We start from the raw sequence: 16,315 nt of genomic DNA, 5'->3' as shown, positions 1-16,315 counted from the left end.
TTATCAATTCCATCTCATGTGTCACAAGTGTCTACATCAGGCTGTTTAAAAAGGGGAATTACATTTCTGATTGAATATTTTTCAAAACAGACATTCTGTATATATAGGTACATTAAACATACATTTAAATATGTTCGTAACTATCCTTTCTGCACTTTCTGTCTGCCGTAATGACTTTCATAAACTGAATATTTAGTAACATAATTCCAAATATATTGAATTATTGAGTCACTAGCCTTATTCACGGGTGTATGTTTTCCTCTTTTGCCACTATGAATAATTCCTGTTCTATCTTTACGCTGAATTGTTTTCACAAAATTTTCACTTATGTTTATGGGGTGCACGGTTTTATATTCAAAGACACTCTGATGTCTGAACTTTCATGAATATGAAATACAAGATTTTCTTTCCTTTCGCTTTTAACATTATACCTTAGACGGTTATTTTAACCTCGTCTCTCCTTGAGTGGAAAGGAGATACTGCCTTTCCATGCGCCAGGCTCAATATTGGTTTCAGAACTCATTAGCTATAACCTGCCTTCGTTTGTCAGTTATCTTAGAACCTAAACTCAGTCGACAATCCTGATGACATTGTTCCGCTGTTTATTTCTTCACCACCTTCCATAGAGAAGACGCGTATTCATTTTCCGCTAAGAACTTCCTTTTTCTCATGTTTTATGTGCATTAACGTTCTTCACCCTCTTTCTAATTCAAGATACTTTGACATTAAATAATAGGGCTTACCATCATATTCCTTTTGCCTTCTGCAGCATAAACCAATATAGCATCGGTCTAAAATGTGGAATGAACCTTCATTTTCACATTTTTGGACTAAAAATAGTATGGTTCTCATACACTGGAGACGCACATGGCACTGACGGCCACTCAGCCTACACCATAAATGAATACCAGGTAACTCCTGAAATCAAATAGGAGCTTGGTGTAGCGGTAATTAATATTCCACGGAGATTTCATATAGTGGAAGTTATTCCTCGCTAGACTTCTAAGATTCATTATGCGCTGCTGAACATGGGTTTACTCTGCACATTAAAAGCAGAAATATACGAATTTAGCATATATATTTGTGTCACTACCCATTTGGAACTGCTCTTCGTATATTAACGCACTTTGAAAATTAATTAAAATTTCCTTTGAAATTCATAATCGCGTATTGAATTTTCGATGTTTGTAATTTAATTTCGAATCAAACGAACATTAACTACCTAGTAACTAAAACCTTCCTTTTCTCATCTACTCAGCCAAAAGTCTGTCGTATGATATTATATCAACATTAATCTTACAATACGAGAATCACAATCGACATGCTCACCGGCAATCCTTTCTTGTTCAATGAACAGCGTTACTGATTAATTTCCTGGACACCCCTGTCAAAATCCACGCTTTTAAAATAAAAGTTAAACTTTGTTGATATCGTTGGTACAGAGCTTGATATCTGCAGTCGCTTAAGTGCGGCAAGTATCCAGTATTCGGGAGATAGTAGGTTCGAACCCCACTGTCGGCAGCCCTGAGGATGGTTTTCCGTGGTTTCCCATTTTCACACAGGCAAATGCTGCGGCTGTACCTTAATTAATGCTACGGCCGCTTCCTACCCACTCCTAGCCCTTCCCTGTCCCATCGTCTCCATAAAACCTATCTGTGTCGGTGCGACGTAAAGCAAATAGCAAAAAGAAGAAAAAGATAACGTTGGTTCTTTAAAAAGTAACAGCGATAATCCTGAGTTGAAGATATTTACGGATATTCTATGGGTCTAAATTTGTAATATTTCCAGGGCCTACAATAAATTGTTCTACACGGATCGTTCATAATACACATCTGTCCTGAAGAAAACCAGGCGTAAAGAAATCTACTCTGGATAGTTTTTTGTAATCAGGAAATTATATTACTTATATGTTAAACACCCAACGTAATTTATACAAACACCTTTATTTAATAATTATGTTAATTAACTTACAGTGCGGCGGAAGCCAGCAACATACTCTGGACATGTCTGGACGCTGAATTGACCAGGAGGAGTTCGATCCCAGCATAAAATGCCGTCCCACTTTCCTGGACAATATCCTGGAACTGACGACAAACACTTTATTGCATACAAGTAAAATAAACATAATTTATGTGTTAGGCTGTAGATCGTAAGTACTCCACACTTAGATGGAAATATATTATAGTACTGGAATTACATTACAACCAGGAACAATATATTATAAAAAAATACAGATGATGAAACATTCTGCTTTTATGCAGTGATATCACACACACATCCTGTAAATAATGTGATATACAATAGCGATGATGATCGATTAATGGGAATGGCAATAGATTAAATATTTGTAATACATGGTATCACCTTTCAAAGAAATTACGCCTGAAGATCAGCAGAGACCCTCATTGTATTTAGGAATTCCTATTAAATAAGTTCTTTTCAACACCATAAGAATGATCTATTCATTTTTGTTTACTCACACTATATCGCATAATATTTTCGGTTAATTTTTCTACTGAGTTTCCTTTTTAAATCATTTTACAGGAGAAAACCATTGGAGGTGGGCGTGATTAGTGCAACGTAACTCCACTTTTCAACCATAGCACAACGCTCACCAAACGCCATAGGGACTACGAGAAGGAAGGTTGGACAGGGAAAACAACCAAATGTGAGCACACGTACCAAACAAGGAATAAACTTACCCAGAAAATTAAGAAGTCCGTTTGGAAGAGAGCTGAAAACATATCCCATAAAAAAAAAAAGGAACGAGATCACCGGGATAATATAGAGTAATCCACTGAATGATTAGACATACACATTTTTAAATTAAAATTTTAGAAATTTGTATACGATATTTTTTTGTGTGAATATAAGGATAAGTTTAGTAAGTAGAAGGAAACTTATTTGATAAAAAGAAAATTTGGTAAGTGAAAAATATATGAAAAGATATACCAAAATTAAAAATTGGTACACCAACATAATATTCGTCTTATGGGTGCAATATTTTCGCTTCTTTCCCCTTCATTTCTTGATATAAAGCTTGGTACTGTGTCGCAGAAGGCAATGGTACTTTTAATCGCAGTTCTATATAGAACGATTGTCTTGTAAGCTCATAGGTTAGTCTCGAAGGAGCGTTTTTGCAGGCAGATAACTTTGTAAAGATATATGGCCTTCACTCTTTCTAGTGTTGATAAGTTATCCTTCGATGAATGTTTCCAGGTAATGTATAAGGCGTATGTCAGGATGGAATATGTTTATACGTAGACGTTTTTTCTCTTAGCAGCGTGTTAGTTATTACGAACGATCTACCATCTGTTGAATATCGGGCCTATTTGGAATCTGGGGAAGGTTAGAGAATCGAAGGGTATCTAGAAGAGAATAGCGTTCTTCCATGATCAATGGAAGTGTATACTCTCTGGCTTGACAGGTGTTAAGCAAACATGGCTGCATGCAATGACGTTACTAAGGATGAAAATCATATATCAGAATAGTAATTAAAGTGTTAGTCGCATAGCAACCTGCTAAGTACAGAATGTATTGCGGGTAAGCCTTCGCCTGCAGTTATTGGAGTGGTCATTTAATGATCTGATTTTATGATTAACCGAAGGTGGATGAACTTAGAGACCTATAAGCGTATCATGATTCACCGGCAGGTAATTTCGGAGAGAATAAATAAAAAACATGAAGCTAATTGCTCCAGCAGAATGAAAGGACGGATTTACTAAAGCCCGTTTTTAGTAAACTCTTTTAGAATAATATGTAATTTCATAAATTGAAGTCCCTAAGAAAAATATTAACTTGCGTGAATCAGCGTAAAATTTTATCGTAGTTCCCAGTGGAGGGATTAACACACGAGGAAAAACAGAACATTATCGTAGATCAAAAGAAACAGCACAATAAAATAAGAATTTAAGGACCACCCTGAAAATGAAATTTGAACTCACGAAATTGGCCAAGGAAGACAATCACAAATCAACAATCAAATAAACACAAAGTAGGAAATCAGAATGGTCAGTGAACAGGAAAAATAATATCACACGGATGGTGAATTAATTGGAATATTTCAAAGTGCAAACTCAGCAATCCATCCATCCATGCCACTAAGCATCCACCCAATAATCACAAGACAAAAAAAAATCAGCGTCCCCACGTGATAAAAAATAGGAAGGTCAAGGGCAAGTAACCATCCAAGAATTACGCAATCAAGCAACATGGAGGGGGGATCACAACAATGCAAGATGAAAGAAAAAATTAAACGCGTGAAGCACTCCACTAGAAACACGATAAGTTCCCACGTAATTACAATTAATAAAGGAAATGTCACCCCGTTTTTAATGTTATTATTAATAATATGTGTAAAATATTTACGTAGAATGACAACGTTTTAATAGTTAGGATGTCCCAAAAGATTAGAGAATAATATCTTGAATTTCATTAAATTACATCTTTAATAATAGCAATAATAATAACAATAATAATAATAATTGGTTACTTAAACATTATTAAGGAAAATGAAAAGTTTTAGCCTCCTAGCGAAATTAAAATTAACTATGGAAATAAGAAGAAGAAGAAAGAAAGAAAAAGCAAATTGTGATTTGCACAGCGCATCTAGACAATACGAGGCAAATTACGGTATCAGTATATAATAATAATCAACAAAACCAAAACAGGGAAGGAAGAAAATATCATAATCCAAAAGTATGAGGGCGAGGGATACTATAGCGAAAAGAATACATGTATAAAATAATTGTGAAACCCGAACAGAAAACAGCATAATTCAATGAAATCACGGATAAACAAGCGAAATGATAATATAGGAGAAAGGTAAAATTTAGAGAAATGGGAAAAGTTTCAAATTTCAGTCCACAACAAAGCACATAAGAATTTCAAAATCAACAAAATACCGCTCAAACGGCGTTAAAGAGGGAGGAACCAAAATAATAATTTCGCAAATATAACAGGAAAATGAAATAAAATGGCACCACCAAAAGATAAAATTACATGACCAAAAAAATTAAATACACGCGTACTTACAAGATTTGAAGGAGTAATTCACCGTAACTTACCACAAGCAGTTCACATACGCTTGCAACACACCCAGGTTGTAAAGAAATTAATTTTACCTAACAAAACAGGGTAGATGTTCGTCATTCTAAGTTAACATCCCTCACGCCGATATTTGGCAAGACTTAACCGATCGGGCGAGTTGGCCGTGCGCGTAGAGGCACACGGCTGTGAGCTTGAATCCGGGAGATAGTAGGTTCGAATCCCACTATCGGCAGCCCTGGAGATGGATTTCCGTGGTTTCCCGTTTTCACACCAGGCAAATGCTGGGGCTGTACCTGAATTAAGGCCACGGCCGCTTCCTTTCAACACCTAGGGCTTTCCTATCCCATCGTCGCCATAAGACCTGACTGTGTCGGTGAAAAAAAAAGGACTTAACCGATGCCAGCTGGTCTGGGCTTCATTTTTACAGTCGGTCGCCGAGACATGTCTCGACAATGTCTGCACTCCACCATGTCCATTGACAGCGTCCACACGAACATTTGAACAGGGCGAAATACGTGCACTCTTGCGGAGGAGTTCGCACTAGGGACGAGTAAGCTTTTTCATTACCAGACGGCGTGAGAGCTCACAGTGAATGAGCCACTCACAAATAACACTTGAGCAAGGTAATACCTGGCGTAGAGGTAATTTGATGCAAGCAAAACGAAACGAAATCAATGTCCAAATATATCTTGAAATGCCGGCCGACATAAACTGAATAGAGTAGCTTATCCGTAGAAAAGTTAAGCTCCAATAAACATATTCATAACGTTACGTCATATTTCTCTCCACCTCACGCAAATGGCTGATAGAACAGACTCCAAACAAATACCGTCGTAGTCACACAACACGTGGCTCAGTCGTGATTGATCTGTTTGCCTATCATCCTAGTCTCCTTGATATAAAGACCCCTGCTCTTACATCGTATATTGCTGTTAGGTTTGATTCTTAAAAATGTAAATTTTTGTAGAGCAATGCAGGGTGAATTGGGAAATGTTTTCTCAAAGATCGGTTAGACATTGTTTATGTAGAGTGTAAAGCTATCTGAGACAGCGAGTAGCACGGTGGATTTTTCTACTTCCACGGTTTTGTTGATATTATGAAAAGGTGAGTGAAACCATGGAATATTCTGATGCATCTCATGCACTTTATCGCCGACATTAAATTATTATTATTATTATGCTGGGTAATTTATGCTTTCTCGTTCACCTTGCATATTGCAACACCAAAACCGATTCATCCACGCACTTTCTTCGGTTGAGCTCATTCCTCACCTAGACTTTTTCTTTTCGTTACCGATCACATTCAGGCACAGATTCTTTACCTGATTGTACCAGGAATCATTCTCGAAATACGCAATATATCAAGGTCAACTCAGTATTATTTTCCATACCGGTACAATAAAATCGATGTGAAAAATGTGCGATTCAATGTAGTATCGTCAATGAAGTTAAACAGTACCGTTCATGGCAGCTGCATGCTGCCACTCCATTTTGATTTCACTCACTATATCTTCATCCCGAGAGAATACACATCCTATGTTTTGTTTATTATTTCAGTTCGGAGGCTGGTTGAATTCTCAAATGCTATGTGGTTACTGGAAACCCGAAGAACCCGATGACGGTATAATAATTAGGCGTTCAACCGCACCTTATCATTTTATGGTACGTTTGCCTGTTCTGAAGTCTTCACGTTCCTAGCGAACTCTTGTATCTATGTACTGTTAATCTCCCCTATCATGTGTTGTTACCACGACATAATCTTTCCTTATTCCGGTACATGGCCTGTCATACGTTAGCATAGGTCAAAACATTTCTTTTCTGCCCCGTCTTGTTGGGTTACCTTTCAGGTTGGTTGTGTGGGGAGTTCTGACTTGAGAAGATGGAAGGATTGGATATCCAAGTCGCCTTTGTGGCATATAAAAGATATTTTAACATATTCAATACAACTTTGTAAATATCTCGGCCTTCCGAGAATGGTAATTGCTTATACAATTGAGGTATTTTTTCTTTAATCCTCTCTTGGTTTTATTATTGCTTCGTTCTGTGCTCACCATGGTCGGGTTTGAAAGGATTCCCTCATTACATGTGTTTCTAATTTATTTGTACGTTAATTTTACTTTTACACGCTTCTTTCGGTATTTTCATTTACCGATTCGCCATGTTTGTTTTGAGAACAGAAGGTGACACGGATTCATGTATTTGTGTATGTGTTTGTTTGCTGTGTGCCGGCCGAGACCTTTCACGCATGTCGCTTCATTAACATACCGCTTGAACTCATGTTGTTTTATTTTATCGCGTGTTCTATATATTTCATGTCCACTGGAAAGGTGTGGTATGAATACAATCTAACAACGCGATTGACCTGTTTCTGCGTGTTTTGGTGCCGGAGATACTCCGTCGCTTTATGGTGGACCACTTTCTGATTCGTACTGTCTGAGCTCGAGAGCGGTTATTCATTTTGTTATGTGCTGTGCTTTGACGTTCTTATACGTCCCTTTACTTGGCTACCTAACCCCTTTGGTCTCTGTGTGAGCGTGGGTGGTTCTGACCCTTGGATCCGTGACACCTTTTGTTTCTGATTTATTTATTGTTCGTTTCACTTTGCCGTCATTGGCTTTCTTTACCTATTTTCTAGTTTAATATTTTTTTATTCTTTGCGGTATGGCTTTCCATTTTATCTTAGTTATTTGGCATGAAACCATGGTAACTTCCCCTTTTTCTTTGCTTTAATTTTATGAGCTCGGTGCACCCTTCCCTCTTCTCCCCTTTTAAGCTCTTTTACATAATGATCTAGTATTCTCGGGGGACGTGGATTTGGATTGTTGAGAGCTTTATGTCTTACCTTAGGAATTGAAAGGGAGAATGCTATGATAAGGTGCTGTTACTCCCTAAACTTATGGTTGTTTAGACCTGATGTGCTTAAAGGGAATATTTTGTACCCACCTAAATTTAAGTTCTTCATTTAATGATGGTAGATGCCAAGACCTTGTACCTAACTTTTCATCACGTCTTTTATCAAGGTCAGCCAGTGTGAAGGTGCGATAAATAGTGAACCTTGTGTATTTTGATTATGGGCCACGTATGATTATATATTAGATATTTGGCCCCCTTGTTTCGCCTATGCGACCTTTCTGATTTTATATTCATAATAAATTTATGTTCTTGCCCTTTTTCTTCTTATATTGTTATTTATTTGCGTCTCTGATATGTGTGTTATCTGTAAGAGGCTCGGGTCCAGTTCCTGGATTTCTTTGCTAGTTTTGACCAAATCCACCGCTCTAGGTCGTCTTGTTCTTGGTGTCAGTTCAGCTTAGAAGGCATGGTCACGTGTAAGGTAGTTTGCCACCGCTTTCATCATTGGGCCAGAAAGTGCTTTGCAGGACGACTTGCTCTGAAAGTAGAATATTTTGTAACATCCAGATGCACTAGTCAATCTCCGAAGGTCATCACTCAGCACCACAGGTACCTCAACAGTTACCGTCAGAGCCATAACGGAGACTGCCTTCAATGGAAAAATAGCTTTGTTCCAAAAAGCAGTTTACGTTTCATGGACTGATGTAAGCGCATGTGCGAGCTATGTACTCGTTGGGAACCGTCGCTAAACAGCAGCCAGTTGCAACGGTCCTTGAACGGTCAAGAAAAACTACAACGCGCATGCGTTCACGACTATCTGGGAGATTCATGGCCAGCACGTTTGAGGATAAATAAACAGTTCTTGCTCTGCTCTGCTTGTTAATAAAAACCAAACCAAACCCCATGACACTACAGCCCTTGAAGGGCCTTGGCCTACCAAGCGACCGCTGCTCAGCCCGAAGGCCTGCAGATTACGAGGTGTCGTGTGGTCAGCACGACGAACCCTCTCGGCCGTTATTCTTGGCTTTCTAGACCGGGGCCGCCATCTCACCGTCAGATAGCTCCTCAATTCTAATCACGTAGGCTGAGTGGACCTCGAACCAGCCCTCAGGTCCAGGTAAAAATCCCTGACCTGGCCGGGAATCGAACCCGGGGCCTCCGGGTAAGAGGCAGGCACGCTACCCCTACACCACGGGGCCGGCTTCTGCTTGTTAATGCTCCTTGAAAATGTAATTGTCATAGCAAGGCACTATTTCTTCTATAGAGAGAGAGAGAAAGATACCGAATTACCAAATTACAGTACTTATTTCACTAGATGTAACATATCATTTAAACATAATTGTAAACAATTAAAAAAATAATAACTTGCCTAAATAATGATCATTTTTCGCTTTTGGGATATTGTAATGTATCTCCAGATCATTTTCACTGGAGTCTGAGTTCATAAAATCATCAGAATCGCCTTCAATGTCGTCATGTACCATTCTTATTATTATCTAGCGTCTGTTACTTTGTTAGTGTGTAGCCAAATATGCCTTTTCAATTGTATAATAACGCCGTACTTCTATTTTAATTGTAATGGTTTGTGTAATGTGTCGTCTGCTCCAGGCATATGATGATGACCGATCAGCTGTTCACAGCCATGAACCCCAATGCATAACCCACCGTTATTTTGATGCACTGCGCATGTCCCTGACGAACAGTTCTTGTTCTGGACCACGAACTGCTTTGCCAGTCGGGAGACTGGTTCATGAACGGTCCACAGTCTGTTGGAACAACCGACTCCGAGTCAGCGTTTGAGTTTGAAGTTTGTTGGAACGCTCTTTCCTTACCGCGCATGCGTCGGACAGTTTGCAAACTGTTCCTCTTCGTGTTGGAACAGACCTAACTTTTTTCTCTGACCCTTGCGAAGAGACAGATACGAAGATAATTCATCATTCATGAAAAAGTAACAGGCGAACATCCTAGGAACTTTATTTATTCATCGGTTCAGATATTGTGTTTCCTATCTGGTATTCAAGATACAAAGGTTGAAAGCTAGAAAAGCAGCTGGGATTAATAAGATTTATGGGGATATATTAAAGGCTATGGATTGGGATGTAGTGCCACATCTGAAACTTTTATTTTATTAGTTTGTTAGAAGGAGATGTACAAAATGAATGGAGAGTTGCTACAGTTGGCCCTGTGTACAAGGGAAAAGGTGACAATCATAAAGCGGATATTTGCAGCCCAGTCGGCTTGAGATTTGTTGTTTGTAAGCTCCGAGAAAGCATTCTTTCTGATTATATTAGCCATGTTTGTGAAATTACTAACTGGTTTGACAGAAGGTAGTTCGGGTTTACGAAAGATTATTCCAGTGAAGCTCATCTTGTAGGATTCCAGCAAGATATAAGAAATATTTTAGATTCAGGAGATCAAATGGACTGTATTGCTATTGACCAATTCAAGGCTTTTGATAGGGTTGGAACTAGAATATGTGAAGTGTTATCTGATCCTGTAATGATTAAAGTGGGGGTCTCGCAGGGGAGAATTATTGGAAATTTATGTGTTCTTATATTCATAAATAATATGAGTAAAGAGCTGGAATCACAAATAAGGCTTTTTACGGATCTTGTTATACTGTATGGAGCAGTAAATGAGTTGCGAGATTGTGAGCGGCTGCAGGGAGACCTACAGCAGACAATGTTTTGTGATGGACAGTGGATAATGGTATGATGGTACTCGTAAATGGGGTGAAATGTCAAGTTGTAAGTTTCAACAATAGTAAAGTCCTCTCACTTTAATTACTGTTGATGGTGTGAATGTACCTAAGTAGTGGTGGTGATTATTGTTTTAAGAGGAAGTACAACTAGGCAACCAGGGTCTATATAACACTAATCAGAGGGGAAAAGTTGAAGGGACCGATACTTCGGAAAATTAAGGAAGACAAGGGCCACGAAGGGCGTGAAAATGAAAGACTTGCTGGGCCACGAGTGCTCTAATGCCGTCGGGGTAGGAAAAAAACAAGAGTTGACCAGGGGAGGTAGGATAGGATAGACGAAATTGAGGAGCCTGGCACAAGTAAGTAGAAGCAATGCCAGAAGTCAGTTAAAGGCCCCGTGGTTGTAAACCCAAACTCCAAAGAACCTGTGGGGCCCCTTTTAGTCACCTCTTACGATAGTCAGGGGATACCGTGGTTGTTATTCTACTGCCCCCACCGACAGGAGGGTGAAAATACCTAAGTATGTAGGTTTTAATATAAGGAGTGACCTTCACTGCGGTAATCATATTAACGAGGTGTTTAAGAAAGGTTACAATTCCCTTGACATGGTTATGACAGTACTTAGGGGTTGTAGTAAGGATGTAAACGAGAGGGCGTCTTAGTCTCTGGTAAGATCCTTCATACCGGGCGAGTTGCCGTACGCGTAGAGGCGCGCGGCTGTGACCTTGCATCCGGGAGATAGTAGGTTCGAATCCCACTATCTGCAGCCCTGAAAATGGTTTTCCGTGGTTTCCCATTTTCACACCAGGCAAATGCTGGGGATGTACCTTAATTAAGGCCACGGCCGCTTCCTTCCAACTCCTAGGCCTTTCCTATCCCATCGTCGCCATAAGACCTATCTGTGTCGGCGCGACGTAAAGCCCCTAGCAAAAAAAAAAAAAATAGATCCTTCATAGAGTGCGGTTCCAATATATGAGACCCTCACTAGGACTACTTGATTAGAGAACTGGGAAAGATTCAAAGGAAATCAGCACGATTTATTCTGAGTGATTACCGACAAGGTAGCAGTGTTACGAAAATGTTGCATTCTTTGAGCTGGTAAGACTTGGGAGTAAGGAGACCAGATGCTCGACTATGCGGTATGCTTCGACTTGTCAATGGAGAGATGGCATGATATTAGTAAACGAATAACATTGAACACAGCTTTTAAAAGTAGGAAAGTTGGATTTCAAAAAGACAAATAGGGGCATTCATTTATAGGGCGAGGAGTAAGGGATTGGAATACATCATCAAGGGCAATGTTCGATAAATTTCCAAGTTATCTGGAAACGTTTAAGGAAAAGTGAATCTGCCAGCTGGGTGAAAGCTCAAAATGCAGATGATTGATTGATTGATTGATTGATTGATTGATTGATTGATTGATTGATTGATTGATTGATTGATTGATTGATTGATTGATTGATTGATTGATTGATTGATTGATTGATTGATTGATTGATTGATTGATTGATTGATTCTTCGTATGTTCCCTTGAAACCGACATCACGTCAGTCATTTTTGGATGTTTTAACGTCGTACTTGTACATAGAAGGATCTGTTGACGCTTAAATGTGAAAGTACTGAAATTGGGAAGGAAGAATCTGTGGCTTTAATTGATGTACAACCTAAGCAATTGCCTGGTGTGAAAATAAGAAACCACTGCTCATCAGGTCTCTTGATGAACTTTTCGACTTTTTTCCGCAGTCACTCATTACGACCAACGTATTTTCGCTTGGTACTCAGATGCACAGCTTCTCTACATAAATCAAAATATAAACTTGTCTGAAACTTGGCGCATTCTGAAAATATCGTGCGCCTTTCTATAATTCAAGGTTACACTGGTTTTCATTCAAGTTCCTCGCCATTATTGATCGAACCCCCTTTCTTCTTTGTTAATTTTTTTTCTAGTTGTTTTACGTCGCACCGACACAGATAGGTCTTATGGCGACGATGGGACAGGGAAGGGCTAGGAATGGGAAGGAAGCGGCCGTGGCCTTAATTAAGGTACAGCCCCAGCATTTGCCTGGCGTGAAAATGGGAAACCACGGAAAACCATTTTCAGGGCTGCCGACAGTGATGTTTGAACCTACTATCTCCCGAATACTGGATACTGGCCGCGCTTAAGCGACTGCAGCTATCGAGCACGGTCCTCTTTGTTAATAGCTTTCTAGTTAACATTATGAAGGATGTATCTCATTTGTTTGTTATAATCCCTCCTGATCTTCAGCTAGTACATTAGAGCAAAAATTGGTTTCTCTTATTATGGTTACGTTACTTAGCCCAAATCTAGCTATAATCATGTTTCTCTATCCCTCCCCCCACGGCACTTAACGCCCTTGAAAGGGCCTTGGACTGCCCAGCTTTCGCTGCTCATCCCGAAGGCCTGCAGATTACGAGGGGTCATGTGGTCAGCACGACGCATCCTCTCGGCCGATATTCTGGGCTTTCGAGACCGGGGCCGCTATCTCACTGTCAGATAGCTCCTCAATTCTAATCACGTAGGCTTTTTTTTTTGCTATGGGCTTTACGTCGCACAGACACAGAGAGGTCTTATGGCGACGATGGGATAGGAAAGGCCTAGGAGTTGGAAGGAAGCGGCCGTGGCCTTAATTAAGGTACAGCCCCAGCATTTGCCTGGTGTGAAAATGGGAAACCACGGAAAACCATTTTCAGGGCTGCCGATAGTGGGATTCGAACCTACTATCTCCCGGATGCAAGCTTCACAGCCGCGCGCCTCTACGCGCACGGCCAACTCGCCCGGTCACGTAGGCTTAGCGGACCTCGAACAAGCCCTCAGGTCGAGAGAAAAATCCCTGACCTGGCCGGGAATGGAACCCGGGGCCTCCGGGCGAGAGGCAGGCATGCTACCCCCTTCACCACGGGGCCGGCAATGTTACTATATCCATGCTTATATTTTCAGATGTCATTCTGGTCGAATTACGTCTGTTCCTGATGCATTGTGACACTGTTATTTATCACACTCTACACTAATATTATATTGTCATTTTCATTCAGTGAATTCAGCTGATGTAACCATCATCAGATACATTTCCCATAACATTAAACGCTTTTTCAAAATATTCCTCCAAAATGAACGATTCCTTATGGTCTATGATGAAATTGACCGAAACGCTGTTCATATCTCTTTTCCCATACTTTCCATAACATTATCACACATCAAAAATATTTCCTTACTGTGTAACTTAGCTTTTCCAGCTTATTTTCATATCTTTATCACGATTTCCTATCAGGCAATATATTTACTTTATTGTATATATTTGTCTCACTATTCTTCGCTTTATAAACTTTGTGTTTTGTTTCGTTCTCGATGTGCCTTGATTCTTAAGTGTTCAAGATGACCTAACTGCATATTTAGGACTACGCACAGTTATTTTACCATTTACAATATTATGTTCATGTACCCCCATCCATTCTCGTTAAATATTGTCTAGTTTTCGAACTTTCTTTGATCATGTGTAATCTAAACATATCTAAACGCTTCTGTCTCATACCATTAACCTATAACTTTACCATTTCTATAGGTCTTCATCAGACTTCACTTTGTGTCTTAGACCTGTACAATAGAAAAATCTATCAAATGTACAGATATTCCTCATAGATATCCTGAATTCAACACCAGTTATGATTGCATTCTATTATAGATCCGGGATCCAAACCCTCATTCCCCACTTTATTAACTGTAACTCTTATCTCCTAGTGAACGAAATGTATGAATCTTTCAATTATATCAGCAACATTACTCATGAATCTCTAAGTGGAATGTGTATGTAGAGGTTCCAGCTGAGGTTGCATTTTGCTTCAGTCAATGTTTTCACCAGGCTTCTCTCCTTGATCTTTGAAGTCTAACCTTCTCTAGTCAGTTCTCGTACTCTTCCAGCCTCGAAGGCCGATGAATCCTAAGGACACTTGTGTTTCTGTTTTTGCCTTAGATGGTCTTTATTCTCCTTTATCCGATACTTTCGTTCTCTGTGTCTTCTAAACAACGCTCTTCCTCCTTTCATTGATATCAGAAGCATACCCTATATGTTGTTTTCCAAGTGCAACCTCCTACACAAGAAGGGTTTTTACGGAATATATAGCAACGACAACATATTAAAAAATACAATCCGGTTGATTTATATTATATATTGAACAATGTTACGAGAACCTATGCTTTGGGAAGCAAATATTTGTAAGTGTTATTGTTTATCTTCTCCCTCAATCTTCGAAGCTGGTGTATAATCGTAGGAGTTGCTTTCTCTCTCTCTCTCTCTCTGGAATGTACAGATATTCCTTGATGATGCTTGTTGTTTAAAGGGGCCTAAGATCGAAGGTCATCGGCCAGAGATATTCCTTAGAGATATCCTGAATTCAACACCAGTTATGATTGCATTCTATTAGAGATCCGGAATCCAAACCCTTGTTCCCCACTTTATTAACTGTAACTCTTATCTCCTAGTGAACGAGACGTGTGAATCGTAGAATATATACAACCGGAAATGCACTTCCAAATATTTACAGTGTCGCTTCTAAGGGTAGTTGTCTCATAACTGCGATCGTTTTAGAATGAATATTTAGTTCACATATCAATGTTCACCTCGAATCCTGGATGCATTATGGTCCTTTTTCTTAGTTACTTTTACGTGTTTACCGAGATTCTTACATAATGTAGAATACAGTTAACGAACAATACAATAATGACCGATATTCCTACACATTCCATATTTCTAAAATTTCATTATAAACTGAGGCATATTTTTGTAGAGGTAGCTCCACGTTATTGTATTATATTATATTATATTATATTATATTATATTATATTATATTATATTATATTATATTATATTATATTATATTATATTATATTATATTATATTATATTATATTATATTATATTATATTATATTATATTATATTATATTATATGGTCATGAAGGTACATCGAAAGTGGGTATAATCAAATTTATAAGGAAACTTCACTCAAATAATATTATAATATTACATTTTCTTCGACTTTAACATTGAACAAAATAAGAAAAATGACCATGATATGGAAAAGAATATTTATGATTCGTTAGTTTCATATAATACGAGTGAATAATTACTTAACCTTCTCTGGAATGAGTAACACTCATAGCAGGTCTATGGGGAAGTGACATTAAAGGAATTTACCTTCTTCTTGTGCTGATAGCCGTTCTATGCAGCTTTGCCTCTTGGAGGCTAATATTAGACTCTGATGCTCTGGAGTCTCAATTGGTGGAAAGATCTGAAAGGAAAAGAGAATAACTTTAAGATGGATATTAAAATATGTGTGACTGATTGACTCAGTGACTTGTTATTTATGGAATTCATAGATAGCGGTGAAAAGCTCCACTCGCAGCGCACAAAATATAGAACTTCGTATAGTTTTTGGATGGTTAGAACTCTAGTTGAGTACATAATTCCTAAACTGAGTGTAATTCAAAGTCAGAATAATGAGACTACGAAATTTTGCTCTTATGCAGATTTTGTCACTTAAGGCTTTCAACTCAAACATCCTCAAAATCGTTACGAATTCTGTTTAAGTTTCATTAATGGTAATAATTTGGTAAGTTATCATTAAGAAGCTGAACTGCAATTAATACATTTCACATTAAAATTAGGGCCACATTACTAAAGAGATAAAGAAACAAAT

The 16,315-nt window shown here is 38.7% G+C and overlaps 1 protein-coding gene across 1 annotated transcript in view; it reads right to left on the bottom strand.

Moving 5' to 3' along the window:
- The window catches only part of LOC136866752 (secretin receptor-like), a 341,576-nt gene that overhangs the window by 76,868 nt on the left and 248,393 nt on the right, over positions 1–16,315 (bottom strand). The window contains exons 3-4 of the mRNA XM_068227043.1: positions 15,814–15,907; positions 1,972–2,084 (exon numbers count right to left, since the gene is read on the bottom strand). Coding sequence (XP_068083144.1) covers positions 1,972–2,084; positions 15,814–15,907 — 207 coding nt within the window. The remainder of the gene's footprint in view (positions 1–1,971; positions 2,085–15,813; positions 15,908–16,315) is intronic.

This window comes from Anabrus simplex, chromosome 3, assembly GCF_040414725.1.
Source record: "Anabrus simplex isolate iqAnaSimp1 chromosome 3, ASM4041472v1, whole genome shotgun sequence".
Classification (NCBI taxonomy): domain Eukaryota; kingdom Metazoa; phylum Arthropoda; class Insecta; order Orthoptera; family Tettigoniidae; genus Anabrus; species Anabrus simplex.
The sequence above is the reverse complement of the archived record's forward strand: the minus strand, read 5'-3'. Positions and strand labels throughout refer to the sequence as shown.